Source organism: Branchiostoma belcheri, unplaced genomic scaffold (assembly GCF_001625305.1).
Source record: "Branchiostoma belcheri isolate BF01 breed outbred unplaced genomic scaffold, Haploidv18h27 scaffold91, whole genome shotgun sequence".
In the NCBI taxonomy this organism is placed as follows: domain Eukaryota; kingdom Metazoa; phylum Chordata; class Leptocardii; order Amphioxiformes; family Branchiostomatidae; genus Branchiostoma; species Branchiostoma belcheri.
Window position 1 is genome coordinate 254,173 of NW_017804587.1, and position 20,692 is coordinate 274,864.

The 20,692-nt window shown below is 41.6% G+C and overlaps 1 protein-coding gene across 1 annotated transcript; it reads right to left on the minus strand.

Annotated features, from left to right (window-relative positions):
* Window positions 1-1,884: 1,884 nt before the first annotated feature.
* LOC109488005 (protein eva-1 homolog C-like) lies at window positions 1,885-15,386 on the minus strand. Its single transcript, XM_019792148.1, has 5 exons — window positions 15,383-15,386; window positions 13,435-13,685; window positions 9,479-9,602; window positions 2,671-2,820; window positions 1,885-2,036 (listed from the first exon to the last, which is right to left on the minus strand). Exons 1-5 carry the CDS (start codon window positions 15,384-15,386, stop codon window positions 1,885-1,887), a joined length of 681 nt encoding a protein of 226 aa, XP_019647707.1.
* Window positions 15,387-20,692: the final 5,306 nt, after the last annotated feature.

Here is a 20,692-nt window from a genome sequence, read left to right on the forward strand (position 1 = left end):
TCAAGCTTCTGTTCAATCACTTTTACCATACGATGGGCAGTAGTCTAAGGTTCTGTCATATCATAATCATATAAAATGTGTTACAATGTATTCCGTACCTGATTAACTTCACAAGATATAAGACTGCTAGATGTAAAGCACTGAGGCAGACACTTGGCACAGAGTTTTGGCACAGGTAATGTGAACTTTAAGCAGCAGGAACTACATGTGTAAGGTGACTGTTTGGGTCAGTGTGAACAATTGTCAGTTGTTCTTTCCTGACTCCTGCCATCCCACCCCTCATCACTGGTGCTGAATCACTGGTGTACAGAAAGTCCAAAATGGAGCAAAATGGAACGAAATGTACAGAAATGGAGCTCCACAAGAACACAGTTACTCAAGCAACTGGATAGATTTTGAAAACTGTTAGACATTTCAAGTGGCATCCACCACTTTTTGTCAGTGACTAATGGAATCTGTAGTTGTATTTATCCAAAAACATAGCCACTACCAGACTTCAGAAGTGGCTGGATGGTGTAGACATTGGCCATATAAATTAAACATAACATTCCAGGGGAGTTGATCCACTAAAGGAGTACAGTTTGCCACTCAACTTTACTCCTTAGAGGACCAACTTCACTGGCATATCATCTGTCTATGTGCCCAATTTCTACCTCTTCCAGCCAGTTCCAAAGCCTGGTAGTAGGGAGTAAATGAGGTAGCCTTTCTTGTAGACATTTCATTCCATTTCGTTCCATTTTGCACTTTCTCGCATACACCCCTGTGTATAACACTGGCACACCCATCAGAGAAACATTCCCCAAGTCTGAGCACCATGAGACACAACAAACACCAGTGAGACCTGCTGGAAACTGGCAGGCCCTGATGATGTTACAGCAGGTCACTTGTCTGTCTCCTGGCCTCTTCAGGTTTCAAAATAGCAGGAAGATGAAACTAAAAAAGTAAACATGTTGGGGTTCGCTAATGGCTTAATTGGAAGTTGGGATATCTAGAAAAGCGTTCTGTAACGAGGCAGGCGTTGGATTTCGGGTTGCTGAACCCTGAGTTTACCACACAGAGTAGGAGGATGGAATTTTAACCAGATACTTTTGGCACACCAGCTACCAGCATTTTTTACCTGTCTATAAGTAGTCTTGGATAAAGCCTTTTCATAATTGTCATCCTTAATTTATAGTACACACATTGTATACTTCAAACCCAAGTCTGTCAAATGAAAAACGCTGGTAAAATATCCTTAAAATGTTGGGGGAAGGTATTAAGAACTGGGGGATCAGTCTCAGAAGGTCTTAGTTTTTCACCACCTTGACGTCCCTGTCAGACTGTTGATCATCCATGGTTACATTGCCCGACAGTTTCCACCTGTAACTCTTCAACCTCACAGTTTAATGCAAAAAAGCAAAGCAGCATACTACAACGTAAGGGTTGCCACTTGCCAGACAGCACTAAGTATCTCTACATGTATGCACACACCTCTTCTTTGTGTATAGTATCATATGTTAACAATGATAAGGATCTGTCTGATCTGATTCCTCCAATGGCACAGGTACAAAGCTCCCCCTAGTGGAAACTGTTACAGCTGCACCTTGAAATACAAGTATTACATGTACAATACATAAATGGACATTATAATCCACTACTCTCATTCTCACGCAAATCCTGGCATAGAAGGATAATAACAGCAGTACCTTCATGTAGCACACATGCTTCTCTGTTCAGCACATAGCCATTCAACACAAAAATTCCTCCACCCAATCTCCTCCCTACTCAGGCTTAGGCTTAGACTTACGGGCCCCCATCTCTTCCCACGCAAGAGGCAATCAGAGCATTCAAGCAAGTTCAGCCAACGACCTCCCTCTCGACATCCTTCCAGTTCAGATATGCTTCCTACTCACCACATGTGTAGATGACGCTGACGTATTTCCTGGTCCCCCGGGGACAGGGGTCTCCATATTCCCCACTGTCAGCCTCCAGCACACAGCGCGGCTTCCCCTGACACTGCTGGATTATCCTCTGTAAGGCACTCGCAGATCTGCATTCTGCAGCAGGGTACAGAGGAACATTGCCTTTGAGTACCGGTTTATTGACTCAACAAAAGTACAGCGACTTTCATACGTATGGTCTACTACAACTAAGAGTTACTAAGATTGAACAAAGCTTAACACATCACATCTATGGTTAAAGACTTAAAGTCATCCTGCTTACAGAATATATGACAGGAACAAACTGTAGAACTACTGAAAACAATCATACATCACAGACATGTACATTGTCATTCTCAATCACCTCATAAGACATGTAGTCTTCAAGAAAGGATGAAGTTCAAGTTTAAAGATTTTTTGAAGTTGATTGAGATAATTAAGCTGACAAGAATTAGAAGGCTGAAATCTATCGGTACAAGTAATAAAGAACCCTTATCAATTTGTTCAATTTTATTTTATTTTTTTAATGTTCCAGTACCAAGCAGCATAGTAACAAACATTTCTACTGAACCTCATTGCCTCATTGTTTGCCTGCAATTCAATTAAGATATGCTAGAGGGCACTGCATCACTGTACCAGACATAGACAAAGTCATATAGGATAAGGATAAACCTGTTACCGTTGTGTGGCTGAGGTATATTAGAGGGACACTAACCGTTGTGTGGCTGAGGTATATTAGATGGACACTAACCATTGTGTGGCTGAGGTATATTAGATGGACACTCCAGACTGCCGTCCTGTCCCCGACCGTACATGGCTGTGTAGATAGCGAGTCTGTGGTTCTTCTTACAGCGCAGTCTGAGTGTGTCTCCATCACAGGCTACCCTCCCCTTGTACTGGCCTGGAGAGGGACAAAACAACAGGATTGTCATCACATTGTGTTCTTGTCATTAATACAAAAACAATATCTTTCGACATTGTGTGCTTCTCTATCACTCATGAACCATCCACCTGAAAATATGGAAATCAAGAGAATACCCAAAATAAACTTTGCACCCTGAGAAGATAAAAAGTAAACTTTTTGCATGCATTTTGCTTAATATGTCAACTTTAAACATTAGCTAGTTATCTGTATTATATTTGTAATATCATATCTTTAATCTTTATCTTTATATTGTAAAATTTAAAACCTCTACTGGAAACTGAAAGCAATTCAGTAGTACCAGCAATGAAATTTCAATAAAGAGTCATTAAAGACACATTGAATCTTTGTGAGAGATTATTTTTCTTGAGTCCTCTTGTCTTGTGTTTTACCAGTAATTTACCATCTTGTGCTTTCAGCATTTCAAGAATCCACTGAAATGATTTCACATGGCCCAGCACACAATGATGTGCACCTGAGCTCCCCACAAGTTCAATTGAAGCCATCACTGTTCAAACATTGGCTTCTGACAAATAAAGACGTCCATCCATCTTCTCCCACATTACAGAATCCACTGAAATGATTTCACATGGCCCAGCACACAATGATGTGCACCTGAGCTCCCCACAAGTTCAATTGAAGCCATCACTGTTCAAACATTGGCTTCTGACAAATAAAGACGTCCATCCATCTTCTCCCACATTATTTACAGACATTCCCGTGGCTTACACAATAAGTATGACAGATGATCGCACTGTTAGCACTGGCTTCATCAAGAGACTTTCATGTTTTTCAACTCAGATCAGGGGAGAGAAGAAAATGAAAGTAATAAATAAATAGTATAATAACCTTTATTGTACATTCATGCCCTATTGGGCTAAGTACAGGTAGGTGAACAGATGAAAAGGTATAGACATGTTTGTAGTACAAATAGCTCTAAAACTACACTAATACACAGGTTGGGCTTCTTCTCGTATAAAAGGAAGTACGAAGGAAGAGTTGAGTCTGGCCCTTTATTTATTGCCTTGCAAGATCATGTAATATCATCAAGTTAGAGGTACTTGTATAAATGTAAGAACACACAATTTTTTCTGCAGGAATACCCATCTATGTCCATTTACATGTATGTATATGCCTTGTTCAACATGTTTATAACTTGCATAGGAGTCTGTCACATTGATATGCTAGATTATACAGGTAAATGTCAGAGCCTTTCATGCATTGTTGGTGTCCAGCTAGGTAATCATTTTCACCTGAGTCAAGTGAGGAAAAAGGTTTTAAGTGCCTTTCCCAAGGGCACATAAATGGGGCATGCCAGGGATTATTCCAAACCCAGAACCTTCAGAGTCAACAACCCTCATAACCATCATGCCAACTTGATTGATCTAGGCTTACCTGCAGCTCACTAAATGCAAAGTAATGGTGATAGAAAGTTCAGGGTAATGACACCAAATGGTAAAATAATGAGACACCGCGATTCTTTACCATGAGAAAATCACCCTGGCATCAGGTGGCACTGATAGTGATATTGAAGTTCCAACTCAAAGTAATTGTGTTCCTGAACTAAATATATGGATGTTGTTGGAAATGATGAAGACAGATGTCTTTCAAGTCGACAGGAGGGACATTACGGTTGGTTTGTGTATGGGTTTATGTGCAGATCACAATCAAATGTACACATCACAGTTTTGGTACATAATATGTGGGGCATGAAGTCGAATTATCATGCCAGGAGGGTGCTTTTGACATTTAAGTTAAAGCTTGATCAGAGTAAAATATGATTTACTTATATGATTGTTTTTATGATGTTTTCAAACAATGGAAAACTCCCCTAACTGATCGAAGAGGACCGATCGAAGTCTCTGTCGGCATCTCTACCAGCAGAATCACCAATTCTACCAAATCGGAGTCTCTACCCTTACATCTTTATCTGTCAGGTAGTCTCTAAATTTCATAAGACAGTCAGAACTTTTCAACTTTGATACATACTACATTAGATCAATGGATTAACTTTAAAATGGGAACAACTTGATGGGAACCAACCCTAACATATCAACTAATCTAATCCTGATCAGAGTCTCTGCTGACAAAAACTACAAAGGGAAACTCTACAAGTTGAATCACTTTTAAATAGATCAATGGATTGATTTGAAATTTAGGATTTGTAAATGGGAAACCACCATGAATGAAGTCTCTGTTGACTCCGATCAAGATCTCTACCAGTAGAATCACTGATTCTACCAGACCAGAGTTTCTACTGAAATGTCCATGTACAGCCTATTTGTCCTGTCAATATTTCCCTGTTGGTCCACCCGTGTGCCTGTCTGTTGTACGCAGCTTGTTTTGACACACGTTTTTCGCGCGACCGTGCCCGCCCCGCCCGCTCGCTCAGGTAAGGCACACAGGTGAGAACCTGGACAAAAGGCAGGTGGGTCAAAAGTTCACCTGCTGCAACCTCAGGTATGGGCAAACACCTGGTCAGGATACCTGAGTGGAACTGGGGCATAAGGATAGCCTATACCAGGCTTCAGGAGGCGGCTGGAAACAGTAGAAATTGGTCAAATAGAGAGATGACATGCCAGGGGAGTTGGTAACCTAAAAACTGTACTTTCTAGTGGACCAACTCCCCTGGCATGTTATCTCTTTATTTGGCCATTTTCTACTCTTTCCAGCTGCCTCCCAAAGCCTGGAATAGGCTAGCATAAGGATAGGACCAGATGATCAGATGCTTGCTAAAGTACATGTACATTGTACTATCAATCTTTTTGCTCAAGACTATCAATCTTCACTTAACAAACTTTTGACGGAAGCTTAAGTTTTTTGGAAAGTAAAATGATCTATGATGAAAAAAATCATGTTCTTCTTGACTCACACATTTCTGGGAAAAGGAAACCATTAACTTTAAAAAAAATAGGAATTAGTAGAAATGTAGATTATATTCTGTATAACCTTAGAAAAATTGTTTTGATCAATGTTTAAATGAAAGATGTGTTAATCACTAGTCTTGCTTACCTTTCTTAGTAAATAAACAAGCTAATTTAGCATCATAGAAGAGAGTCGGATCTAAAATGGGTAAAAGAAATTCCCTAAAAAAAGGACAGTTCTAAATGACAGATTATCAAATGGTGTTTTATTCATTAAAAAAAATCTTTAACCTACAATGTACTACTTCCCTCATTTTTACGCCAAATTTCTTTCTTAATTTTCTTCGGAGCATGTTACTTTCGTTGTTCAAACAATGTATAACAGGGTCAAGGTTAAACAAATATGACCTTCAAGCTACTGTACTAGGTTTTTCTTTGATGTCCTTCTACTATTTCTGGACAACCCTCTTCAAGGTGCTTTACACTAGTCTTCAACAGACTCCTTTGCAGGCTGAATAGACAGTAGAAATCAGCCTAAAAAGAATGTAGCATGCCGGCAAAGTGGACCCTCTATGGCCGGCCAACTCCCCTAGCCAGCTACATTCTTTTTAGGCCCATTTCTACTATTTATTCAGCATGCAAAGGAGTCTGGTGAAGACTAGCTTTACACAGTGGAGGCATATCACAGTAACTTTTGCTGTGGGTGGTCCGAGGAGTGTTTGATGCCAGGTAAAACCCACTGTCAGCCCTCAAGCCCCACTTCAGGTGACACCCTGGCAGAGCGCCAAATGTGTTTTACCTGTTCACAGGTAACCTGTACTTAACCCGCGGTGGGGACAGTTCAGTTGGGTCCTGAGGGATGGAAACTAAAGTACATGGTTTGTAGGGAAAGTCAGCCTCTTCCAGGATTCAAAAGTGACTGGAAAGAGTACAAATTGGCCAAATAGATAGACATGCTAGGAGAATTCAGGAGTAGAAAACTGTACTCCTTTACTATTGGCCAATTTCTACTCTTTCCAGCTGCTTCTGAAGCCTGGTAAGGCTGTGGATAACACATAGTGCCACCATATATCACCATAGTCTATTCAAACTAATATCATCATCAGAAAGGGCATCTCTAACCAAAGCTAGATAGTTTTCTTCACCAGAGCTGAGTTAAGAAATAGGTGTAAAGTGCCTTTCCCAAGGACACAACAGTGTGGCCTGCCAGGGATTCGAACCCAGAACCTACAAATTCTGAGTCAACAACCCTAACCACAAGACCAGCTTGCCTTCAGTCCATACAGTTGTTTATCACTGACATCAGCTCAGGTTGGGGGAAGAATTATCCTGACATTTATAGATACTTATGAGGTTAAGTCATGCAAATTGACACAGTACTTGATGGAAGTTCTGCTGCCCGCAGCATGTTTGCAGAGCGGCCAAAGTCTGCATTGTAGCAGCACTTAACGTGATTAATATATAAAGTAATCAGAGATAGGACATTATGTTCCCACTGTGATTGATGCTTTGGGAAACATAATAGTTCATTGACTCCACTCCACAAAGAACACTTTTTAAGTCCCTGAATGCACCTTTTGATATAAAGACAATCCTGTCCCCCTGATGACACACCTTTTCTAGAAGAACACAGTCACTTGAAAACTCAAATACTCCATAACAGGTAGTTATAATGGTAAACTTCGTGTATAGGGCATAGATATACATGGGGTGGCCAATGCTTACTGGAGGCCAATGGATACAGGTGGGAAATATACTGTAGACTCCTCTTGCCTAATAGTATCTGCTTGGAGATTACATACAATGTAGCTACAGGTTGTGTGCCTTTGTAACTTACATTGTACATATCGACACCTGTTTTATCTCTTGTCAATTCTAAGTGGTGCAGGTAAGTTTGTCTGGTGCAGGTTAATTTTCAATGTTACCTTCACCAGTGCAGGTATGCAGAAAAAAAGGCATTTCGAGCCCTGACCACAGGTTTGCTTGTGTTATCCCTCAGTACACTGCACCTAGATACAAGCCTGCCCTCTGCATACAGACCAGTGTACACTGATCACATCTGTGTTAGGAACGCAAATCCCTGGCCCGATCACCACACTTCACACCTGCATGCCAATAGCTTACACCTCACATGCCCGTAGCCAGGGGGGGTTCGGGGGGTTCGGAAGAACCCCCCCACAAGGCTCAAAGGTCCACTTTTTGGTCTACTTTTTATGTAAAGGTCCACTTTTTGGTCCACATTTTATGTAAAGGTCCACTTTTTGGTCCACATTTTATGTAAAGGTCCAAGTTTTTTCTTGAAAAGATGGACTGGAATCGTAGAAAAACTGCTCTCTTCGTCATTGAATAAAAATTTATCTCTGATTTTCTCTTGGAAATCCTCTCAAAAATGCACAAAATGCCATTTTAGAAGGTTCATTTTTCAAAATTTTCCGGGGAAGCATGCCCCCGGACCCCCCTAGGAACCTCGCGCCTTCGGCGCTCGCCTCGCGCCTACGGCGCTCGAGGTCCCCTCAAGCAGTGGGACGAACCCCCCCATTCAAAATCCTGGCTACGGGCATGCCTCACAAAAAGTAAGCATCGTAATCTCCAATCAGATCTTTTGGTGGCTGCAATACAGTATCACATCAGCATGGCAGTATCCATAGGATTTGCCACCCAACATCTGGCTGGTAAAATTAAAAGATACAGTACATACCACAGTACAAAAATGAAAGTCTGAAAAAAAAAAACACAACTAAAAACAAAAAAATATGCCAAAGCTTTAACCTCTTGCTTGGAGAGTAAAGCATCACACCTGTACAGTGGCAACTACATGTCTTCAATCTATCTGCACCTTCTTAAGGAACAGTTGGTCCAGTTTCTTGGCTATCATCTTTGGTCACCTTAATGCTTATATCTTTCCTGTCCAGGGTGACATTGCACACTTGTCCAAACAAGGGTAAACCAGAACTCAGGACAGTCAACATTACACATAGAAAGAATTCACTTGAAAACAAGCTGCTGGGGAGCCCACATCTCATCTTTTAGAGGTTTCATTGAGACACACCCACCTACCACATGTAATGACAATCCATCCATACAACATGTAGCTACTTGAGTTATACCTTTTTAAGGTATTCCAAGAAATGTCATAACATATCATGTCTCTAAGGGCCCAGAAATTAAAACTGACTTTCCACAAATTTCTGTCACAACACAGAACTCTTACGATCTTACGATCCCTGATCCTTGACAGTCCCTGACCTAACATGTCACTCCCCATCTCTCTCACCTGGTGCAGTGCTTCTTAAGTATGTAAACACCACATCTTATCATGTCAAGACACTTCAAAGTCTTACAGACACAGCAGAAGACAGCCAGTAAAGTACAGATCAGGGGATGTCAGTGGATACTACTGCACCACAGCCTGGATGTATTATTTTGCTTACTTTAGTTTTTCAATGTCCAACTGTAGCTTTTGTTCTACAAGACCACTCTCCCACCCAGAGTGTGCCATACAGTGTATCATCTGCATCTGGAAACTAATTTGTGCTGGGGTTCCTTGTAAATATGTAAGCCTTTCTGTGTACGCTTGTCTATAAACAATATAGCATGTGGTCATATATAGAGCTGTTATGTAATTTGTTATTGTATGTTTCTTTCAAAACTCCAGAAAGTTTATACCTACATATAACTACTTTGTATGAAAGCTACTGAGGTAATTAAGTATCCAAATGCACAAATGTCATCCATATAGTCAGGCATTATCTACTGCGAAAGAAAAGACCTACTTGGTTTGCACTTGTACTTGACCTCCAGGTACTTGCTGGTGCCTGGACACGGGTCGACTCCAAACACCTGCGTGTGCACCTGCACCTGGCAGTGCCTCTTGTTCTGACATTCATCCAGCATTTTCTGGGGAAAACAGAAACAACTTGTTTAGTCAAAATGTTCAGCTGCAGTAACAAGGACAGCTACCAGGAGGCCTAAATTTGACCTACTTACATATCAAATATTATCACAATCTAGCCTTCTTACTGACCAGAAATATGCAGAAACACACACACACAGTCACACACACACACACAGTCACACACACACAGTCACACACACACACACAGAGAGAGAGAGAGACCCAAAGCAATACTTCCATTTTTCATGGAGGTAAAACCAACCCTAAAACATATAGGCCCCATGGTCAGTTGGTTAGTGACCAACAGTGCTGTTATAACCTTAGATTGCTACTTAGCAGCAATATTGGCTTGTTGAATGGGCTATCTTAGTCCCTGCACTGTGCTGTACTCTGCTGGCCTCCATCAAATCACTAAATCAGCCTGCAAAATGAGTTTTCTACAGACCAGGCTTGAAGAAGGAGGTCAGCTGAAGAGAGTTTTTTCAGGAATTTTGGGAGAGTGCTGATACGTGATTTATACATTGGCTTAGCCTCTACATTTGTACAAGGCTTGGGGAGGCGGCTGGAAACCGCACTGGCAAAATGTTCTTTCAACGGCATGCTTATCTCTCTCTTTGGCCGATTTCTACTCTTTCCAGCCGCCTCCCCAAGCCTGGTAGAGGCTACATTGGCTAAGGTTCTCTAATGTGTGAGAGGGAGGCATACAGCTCTCTCTGTGGATAACGTTACAGCTCTACACCTCACCACCACCACCACCACCAAGACCCTCCCAATGAAACTTGCAACTTTAGTGGTTGGTAGAAACAAATAGCCTGAGTGTCAGCCTTGTTAGCTTTCATCCGCTCCCCAAGATCAGTTCCCCGCCAACAAGAGCAGATTGCCAGAGAGCAGATCTTGGGGAGCGGACGAAAGCTAACAAGGCTGACACTCAGGCTAAGAAACAAATGCTGCACCTCTAGAAGTCTGCACAGGAGGCTATGAAAAAAGGTCTGCCCAGGGACATCAATACTCTATCATCAGTCTATGACGCCCAAAGTTCTGGTCGCTTCAAAGATTGTTTATGTATGATGTTTGTCTCCATCTAAAGCAGTCTTTTTGGTCCTGAAAGCCTTTCCATTTCACCCACTCCCATGGTAGAAGACTACTTTGGCCCTGTCTATCATGTTTTCCTTTGGTGGGTCACACTCTGGTGGCTGTTTTCTGAGTGAAATACATCTCTGTGGAAAACACTATTAACCCTCTGACCTTGAGCACACAGAGGTCAAGACAAGAAATGACTTCCACATTTTCTTAGCTGCCTATGATGAGACTTCAAAATATCCATTAAAAAAAGTAGATTGGTCTTACCCAAGGCTTTCTCCTGAAAATGTTCTTTGTAACTCTCACATGATAAAACTGGTAACATCACTGTATATAAGCTCTGTATTGCTGTTTTACAAGTACATTGTACTACATGTAATATAAATTATATTATAATGAAATTTGGTTTCACAAATATAGTAAATTATTATAGAGAATTGTTACGGAAATTGTATACAGCAACATTTTGGGTGGATAGAGGATTAAAAAGAGCTTATAGTCTCAAGGGAGACTTTTTTTTGATCCCAGAACTTTTGAAGCCATCCCCAGTGAAATGAACAGCCCTTCCATGCCCCAACATTGAATTACTGTAGTTTTGACCCCACAACTGTGATTTAATGTGATCCCCAAAAGGTCTGCTACAGTATCAGGCAGGAATTTGAGTAGGTATTGACCTCAGCCAACATAGATCAGTAGTGTAATTGAAATATTAATGTGATCTAAGGGACCTCAGCCCAGGTGAAGGTACGGAATCAATAATACAGTCAGAGACTCATTTTCCATGAACATATCAATCTATGAAAAGTGACATCTCATGATTTAACTTTTTAAGTACCTTTACTTTCCCACAATTAATCAGCCAATTTGGAAACCAAGTCATTATGCCATACTTTATGTGTCGGTCTCCTACACTTTGCCAATGCAGAAGTCTACACTGGTAACTTGGTGATCATCAAAGAAAGGTGCAACAGTTTATCATTTACTATATCTTTTCTTTGTAATTATGATACTTTGATCCCTATATTCTTATATTTCATAGTAAACTTAATCATGTGTAATGATATCAGCTTGTCTGCCTCTTCATATCTTTTAGATGACTGATACTTTGATAAGTCCCACATGCCTCCATAGGAAACAGATGGACCTTATCGTACCAAGGTTGTAGTTTGTTGTGAGAATGTGAAGCTGTTTCGGGTGGGAGGTAGAACATTCAGGGAACACATGTAATTTTCTGGTTGGGTGAAAAAGCGGTTTAGGGTCATAACATTATACATTACAGCTGCAAGCAATGAGAAGAACTAACATCACTATTCAATGGCTGTACTGCAGGCCACATGCATTTTCTGGGAGCAAGGCTATTGCTGGGAGCTACCTTGAAAAAACATAGCTTTCACAAAGTGGGAGAAACTCAGGGTTTGAGGTATACTTATACCAATGGTATGGAGTGAAATATACCAAGAGTACAACAGTGACCCTAAATCTAATCAATTTGATGTTCCAAAAAGACCTATCCTCATACCAAATATCAAGACAATCCATTGACACACACATACAGACAGACAGACAGACACACACACACGCAAACACACAGACAGTCACAGAAATGCTACAAAACATAACCTTTTTGGCAAAGGTAAAACATGTCTATTTAAATGCTAGGCCAGACCCTACATCTGCTCAGAGAATACAGCTGGAGTGCAATCTCTGATGTCTGCAGCTGTACACTGTAGATCTGGTGGATTACCCTTGTAATGGTACTATGAAGAATGCAGAGTAATGTGAACAATTGATGTAATACCAGAGAGGGGCACAGAACAATAGCCCAAACTGCTCAAGTTTCAAAAGAACAACCAACCCAATTATCTGCCGATTGAATGTGGATGTGAGTCATTACCAAGAAAACAGCCCATTGGAGGGTCCCTACACAACGTCTTTTGTCTGGTGCTTGTTATAGAACAGGTGGTATGATATACTCCCTTGCTAAACAATGGGGTGGCTCCCAGTGAATCAATGTATCTGAAATGATGTACTTGAATGGGGGATAATTAGAATGAAAAGAACCTAGAGAAATGTAGTGACATACGAATTTCAATCACAAGAAGCTAAGCTGCAATGAACTACAATATTCAGTCTGGCACCATTAATTATCTTCAGAATGCAGATGTATGGAATTCTTCCTATGGAGCTCAGAGCATAAAGTAATAACACTCACATTTTCCTAGCCTGGGTGCCAGACTGTTGCGGGGGCCAACATGTCACCAAGGAAATCTGTCACCAGACCCACTGGGGACTGGCCTGTGTATTTATATTTATCTCATGGTTACCAAGCCTATTTCAGGTACCAACCAAGTCTCTTTCATCCAAAAAACTTGGCCACTAAAATAGGTCTGGCAACCAAGCTTTGTACATTGGACCTAGAACTAGGTAAAAGCTTAGTAGAACTTGAACGAAAATACTTTATAATGGGCCTTACCTGTAAAGATGTTGGTGAATCACAGACTGTGTTTTCGTTGATGGGAAGTGTCTGAGTGTCAGATTTGACTGCCTTAGCCATTTCTGTAATAGCTGAAAGGAAACATCTAGAACTTGAACAAAAAAAATGTATGTGATATGCCTCACCTGTAAAGATGTTGCATTGGTGAATCACAGTTGGTGTTTTCACTGATGGGAAGCTTCTGTGCGGCAGCTTTTTGCTGCCTTATCCATTTCTGTAACAGCTGACCAGTTTAGTATCTCAAACTTAAATGGCCTCACCTGTAAAGAAGTCGGTGAATCACAGTTGGTGTTTTCGTCGATGGGAAGTTTCTGTGCTGCAGCTTTAGCCGCCTCTGCTGCAGACAGGGTTGCACTGCGTGCATAGGATGGGCACATCTCCAGACTGGGCAGCTGCCGGCCGTACATGGCGCGCTGGATACTGATGGTCGTGCCATGGGGACAGCGTAACGTCACATGCTCCCCGTCACAACCATGGACATGGAAACTGCGCAAGGATGCTGCAGAGATACCTGGACATGGGAGGACAAAGGAAAGTTTTAGCTCTCAATCCAGTTTTAGCTCGCTGAAGAGCTATTCTTCCACTGGTTGTTCTATGAGGACAGTGTGGAGTCACGTGCTTGCTGTCACAACTGTGGAAGTGGAAACTGCACAAGGATGCCGCAGAGATACCTGGGACAACAGTAAACCTAATGTTAACACACTGGAATTCAACTTACAAGTGGATTAGTCCTTTTTGAACCCTTTTCGAAACTACATACCATCATATTAATGGGAAATGCGAGAATTGCAAGGACAAAATACAAGATACATGTAATGTATTTCGTATTTGAAAACTATAGACAGGATATCATTGAATATCATGCGAGTACAAACTGTTGAAGTGTTGTGCACAATACAATCCAGCTTTCCAACGTGCTACACACTGGGTAGTAAACTGTAACAGTTCTTTACCAAAACATCATCTAAATGGGAAAAACATTAACAAGAAATGAAAGGACAAAATACAAGATACTGTATCGTATTGGTCACAAGGAGTTCCCTAAACCAACTCCTTGCCTAAACCTCAGCTAGTGACACAGATCTCAAATAAACAAAGTAGTGAAAGAGCTGGTAAGCAGCACTTACCTTACAAATTATCGGGTAATTGAGAGCCAACTAGCAGCAAATTGCTAAACAAGGAAAGGATTTGCGACCAACTGTAAAGAATTTGTTGACAAAGTCAAGAAAACAAACAGGATTCCCCTGGTGTTCTGCCAGGATGGTAAGTAAAGTGTCCTTCCTCTGTTTATTTACTCTGTCTATCACTCTCTGGCTCCTCTACTCTCCCAGGGTCCACCATGAAATTTGTGGGCTTACTTCTAAAACCAACACTTTAGAGAAGGAATGTAGACAGACAAATTACACTGATGCAATGTTCGATTAAGGCAGAATACATTACATTAAAATTCCTGCTCCAACCTTTTACACATGTTCAAGTAGTACTAGTCTATGTACTTACTTACATCATTTTGTTCTCAAGAATTATTCCTGGACAAAGATGGCAAAGTGAAATATTTATTTCATCCAAAAAGACATTGTTATTCAGTAGACACACCCGCAGGGTGACTTTGCAGGCTCAAATTTGAATGGATTCTCTACAGTACATCTACTGGGATAACAACTATGATCATTATTCTTGGAATGTCATCTGCTTTAAATATCTAGAAAAAGGTTACACATTATCAAGTTTGATCAGAAAGAAAGTAGAAAATGGAGTGTTATTTGATATTGGGACTTACCATGATAAACAAGAACTAGATAACAGCAACAAAGATATGATACACAACACTTTTTTTAATCAAAGTCAATATACAAAATAATTCCTTGTAAAAACTGAGCATTATTAAAAGTCTTGAGGGAAGACTTAACATGTACACCTGCCATGTTACAGAAAGGGGTTTTGCAAGGTTTTCCTAGAATGCAGATGCACAACTGGCAAGGTGAAACTCTAATCTAACACAGAATCTGTCACAGAATGTCAAGTTAAAATACATGTACGGTTATGTAAGGTTATTCTTCAGAATAATGTTATAACATAAACTTTGACAGCAGTACTAGTGAAAGAAGTTGACACCTCAGACATAAACTTGCAATTGGCCAGCTCTTCAACATTATCATGGCAATTTCAGCCTGCTGTCAACTTGAGTATTGTCTTACTTTTTCCCACCCATCTAGGGTTTCATAGCTTCAACACTGCACACCTTATTCATGTGTTCAGACAACACTAGATGCAGGGTAGTCCTGTTTAGGCCCCCTGGCTATGTTTTATCCATTCCAGATACAGCTCTGATGGGGTCAGCACACTGCTTTTAGTCTGGATACCAGGCTCTTGCCAGGGTCAACGCATGGCACAGTCCCCAGTTAGACCCTGTTGCTCCAAGTCTCACTCTCAAATAACTGAGGTTTGTCTGAGGTAAAAATTTCTTGGGGACCTGTTGGCCCTGGAGTCAAGAAGCTAGCCTGCATAGTGCCCTGGCAACAGTCTGGTACCCAGGCTAGCCAAGGAGGTTAAAATACTAGTAATTTAAAGCTCCTTAGGCTTAGGAAGTTTACAACCACAAGGCTGTGGTAAAATTTCCTCTAACATTTGTCTAATAGGGACAGGTTGGCCCAGAACCAAGGAACTAACCAGTATACTAGTTGCCCCTGGCAACGGTCCACCCCTGGCAACAGTCTGGCACCCAGGCTACTCAGCTTTATAACCACAAGACTTGCTGAGTCCATCTGAGATGAATTGATTTTCCTGGGTGGCAGCCACCCTGCTGGCAGTAACCCAAACCAGGCCTGGACTATCAGCCACTATAAGTTTATTACCTGGACTTCAGAGTTCTTGCCTAAAATTTGATAAAAGAAAGAAAATGGAAAAGTTCATGACTACTGATCACCAAAGAGGCAGAGAGAAAAAGAGATTGCCACAATTGTTTCAGAATGCTAGTACAGTATGTTTTGTAGAGGCACCATGATGTCAAAAAACATTAGCCCACTTTCCTGATATCCAAAAACATTAGCCCAGTTTTCTGGTATCAAAAAACATTAGCCCACTATCCTGACATTCAGAAACATAGGCACTAGCTATCAATATCATGATGTCCCAAAGCATTAGTCCACTATCATGATATCCAAAACATTAGCCCACTATGATAACACAAAACATTAGCCCACTATAAGATATTTGTGTTCTTGGCAAGTACTGGGCTACAACTAGTACAAGGCGAAAAGGACAGAAGTGTCCCAACTGGAAGAGATCTTCCAACCTGGCCAAATTAAAGAGATCTGCACTCTACTTTACTCTACAGTATTCTGATATCCAAAATTTTCACCAAAACCAATAAATAGCCCAGGTATAGCCCAGAAACAGGTCATTAACCTGAGTCAGCCTAACTGTTCCCACATGGCAGTGTCCTTCTGAAGCAGCACAAGGTTTTTGATGTTGACTGGGATAATCCAATCAGGAAAGTTTTCCTGCACAATGAGTGAGTGGTGGCTGCCTGGCTGGAGGGCAACAATCGGCCTGACCTACATAGAAATCAGAAACACTTGTTCTGGTGATTAGTGCAACTGCCTGAACTGTGGGAGGCTGGGGTGGGTGCAAGATATGATAACAACAGAGGGAAAAGGGAGGAGTTTTCACTGGGAAAAATTAACTCAGGATCCTTGCCCATTTGTAGTAATTAGCCTAAATAGATCTACTCCTGACTGTCATATTGTACTGGTGTCATGTGTAGTCACAAGTCATGCAAAGCATTTCTATGTGAATGTCTGCATGTCATATCAGAAGCTTTCAATCAGAATTCGAAGCTCGTTTTAATAGCTAAACTAGATAGTAGAACTGAACCGGCCTTTTCTGATCCACTGGCAATGCCTGGTGAGATCCCTGGTCTTCCAATCCATGATGGACCTTTTTTTTATTATTATTATGCACTTATATGGCAATACAGACCATGTCTACACCCAGATCTACACTTTACAAGCCAAGACAGGGAAGACTGTCTATCAGCCCAGTTGATTATGCATGATTTGTTCCACAAACACCCCCTTTGTCTGAAAGGTGTGAAAACTGTCTAATCCAGGTGTAAAGAGATCAGACCATGATTTCTCGCCTCATCGACTTCTCAGCAGGACACATCTCACACAATATTGTCTCTGTCTGCAGGTTGGGAAAATGTGCCCTCTTTGGAAGACCCCTAATGCCTAGCTAGCCTCTACCAGGCTTCAGAAGTGGCTGACAAGAGTAGAAATTGGCCAAATAGACAGATCAACATTCCAGGGGAGTTAGTCTGCTACAGGAGTACAGTTTTCTGCTCTCAGTGAAAACTGTACTCGTTTAGCAGACCAACTCCCCTGGCATGTTATCTGTCTACTGTTCCAGCTGCCTCTGATGCCTGGTAGAGGCTAGAAAAACTGAGCCAAGAAGCATGAAATCTGCATCTCAGGTTCACCCTTTGCAGTTTGCTCAGGTGAGAAGTGTACACAAGAGGTGTGAAGACGAAGATCAACTCGTCTACACGTTGGAAAATCCCAAAGAAGTTTAAAGATGTTAATCTGTTGAACAAATATTTATGCCTTTGAAAACAGTTCAAAACAACCTCTAGAAGCGAAAACAACTGAATCCTAGTGGCATGCCTTGACATAACAATAGAACAGTACAATCCTGATTCTATTCATCTACTCTGCTGATAGTTAGTAATGCCCCAATACCAATCTGCAACACAATGGTCCACCAAGAAGACAGAAGAAATCGTAAACACATTTCAGGCGATACTGATGGATTGTCTTGTGTACAAAACTTTTGCCAGATGAGTACACAGGAGCATGCCCTGTTTACGCTTGAACCATATTAGTAGATGAAGCAATCTTGAATTTTCAATACCTTACGTAGAGTTGCACCTACAATTTGTTCAACCTTGACTTTCCAAAGCATTGAAAGGTCCAGCTGTTTTGACCCAGAATGCCCTGGTCAACTAGTACGCCCCAGGCAGCAACATACCAACACCTTACCCAGGGTTGGACAAGTTTTCAAAAATCCACTTGCCCTATCGGGCAAGTACATGGTCATTTCCACTTGCCCAAACCAACTTGTTACTTGCCCAAAATATGACGCATTTTTCTGCATTTTACTAGCAGAAAGAAAATTATTGTATTATAGAGTTTATAATGCTGGATGCTTTATTCATCAAAATTGTTTGAAACTTGGTTGAAATACTGCAGGAGCTAATACTTTGCATCCAAAAAATGTAAATCGGGCAAGTACTGGGGAATATTTACTTGCCCGAACAGTACTTTTACTTGCCCTGGGCAAGTGGGCAATGGGACTTGTCCAACCCTGTTACCTGTCACTGATGTAAGGATCTAGAAGACAAAGGTCTTTGACCCTGTAGCCTAGAAAGTTTTATTATACTGTGGATTAGAAAAGAATGTAGCTCTGATAAAGGTAGAACAATATATCATTAGCTCCTGCATAAGTTTTGTGCGACATTGACATTGTGAATATTTCCTAAAAACAACCAATGGTATCTGTAGCTTGTCTGCCTTTTTTTGGATTAGCATTAAATTAACTCAACACTCTAGAACTTGCAAATAAGATCATTCAAGGGCTATATGATAGATCAACACAAGAGTGCTGAGTTGCAAAGACCAGTACTTATGCCAATGCCAAACTCATAGTGCTCAACAAATCCATCCAACACTAACAAAGGAAGACCAAACAACACACACCACTTAATCTTCCACTGTTCTACACTGATCGGCCCCCTTAAGTACCGATGAACGTGAATTCCGCGGCGAGGCCGGATAAACAAGCTCGGATTGCTGAGTACACACTCGGGAGGAGTGGTCATTTCCGCGGGCCATTCAGGAAACAAGTGGCCGCCAACAAATCATGGTCCAGGTCAGAACAACTCAACCTAATCCCCGAATACAGGTAGTTGGAGGGATGGGAACCGAAGCATTACGAGATGGTTGAGTTACGTGTTCTAAAAGGGGGAGGGGCCAGAAAACTTAATGAATCTTAGCATCTGCTTGGGGATATATGAAGATATGTTTTTATCAGTGCCTGGTTCAAGAGCAAAGTACATTCTGCCTTAGCCCTGTGCACTGGTAATTCAGCAAATCATTCTCTCTTCAAAAGTTATGGTAGCCTCCTAGCGCTATAGCTAGCCAGACCATCTTTCGTAGGCTCTCATGATCTCAGTGTGCATGTGCCGCCCGACCGCCCGCCCAGGTCCAATAGCACACGCAATGGGGTTTCACGGGTAGCTTTCAAGTTCACCTATAGTCGAAGGCAATAATCAGAGAGGCCGGTTGGAAAGATCGGCTGCCAGACGAAAAGCCGAAACACTCACAAATTCGGTCTGTAGGGAGAATGGTCACCAGGCTGAAGTTAGGGCATACAGTCGGTGTGTTGTAGCAACTGATGGAAACACTTTGCCACGGCAGTCATCTTACGCCTCCGGGGATGGGAGAAGTGTCTTGACGAACGGAGGAACATCTTGTGTTGTTTTACATCTCTGCTGGCAGTGCTGTGCGGTAAATCTGAAGGTGCTGACAGGGTTTCGCCACCGGCATGTTAGAAATGTTTCAAACATGTTTGAGAACCTCTCACGGGTCACAGGTCAGCGCTCTGTCGTCTGGTTCCGAGTTACCAGGTGCCTCACAGGTGGGGGAGGGGTACGGATCATCAGTTGTTTGACTAGACGTTTCTTCATCATCCACAACTTTAAACTGAACATTGGTGCTGGACATTTGTAATTTTGCAGTCTTCTAAATTGTTTCTCCGTCATTGAAGCCTTTTCGTCTTTATGCCATTGCCGCCTCTAATCATCAATTCATATGATCCATTCCGCGTAAACCAAATGTGAGTCAAATGTTAACTATGCCGTTGAAGGTTAAACATCCAGGTAACAAGATTTTATATACAAGAAAACAGTTACTCGAACAACGGAATTGAAAACGGAAAGTTTTCAAAATCCATCCAGTGGCTTCCTCTTTCCTGAAAGAGATATACAAGTCTGGCTGACGTTGAGGACTGTAGGAGGAAGTGGAGAATGTTATCAACATTCCGACTGCGGCTGGCGTGGCAGCCAGGTCAGGTTTGAAACTTCAAGTCGCTGTCAGCGAGGAAAGGCAGCAGACTAAGACCTAAGCTTTGCTCGTAAAGAAAACATCGAGCGATACCGTCATAAGTATATAGGGTAGACAAGCCTGAGGTCTCAAAACACTGGTGGTACCGTGTGCTTTGGTCCAGTCGCCTTACTCAACAGTGCTAAGCATCATCATGGTTTATGTTTGCTGTAGTCTGGATGCCAGACCCATAACACACTGGCTAGGCCCAAAGTTAGCCAGCGTACCCTGATCAGAGCCTAACTTAGGGGGGCTGCGTACATACATGACGTAGTTGTCATATCAGATCATATGAATGTAGAATTTGTTTTTCTTGACTTTACCATTTCTTTGAATAGATCTAGTCTGAAAAAGCTTT

What these genes read in the sequence shown, in the direction of transcription:
- LOC109488005 (XM_019792148.1), bottom strand. An exon ending in ATTCACCGACTTCTTTACAG is followed by an intron (nt 9,603 to 13,434) that starts GTGAGGCCATTT and finishes TGTTTTCCCCAG; the next exon opens with AAAATGCTGGATGAATGTCA. An exon ending in CAAGTACAAGTGCAAACCAA is followed by an intron (nt 2,821 to 9,478) that starts GTAGGTCTTTTC and finishes GTCCCTCTCCAG; the next exon opens with GCCAGTACAAGGGGAGGGTA.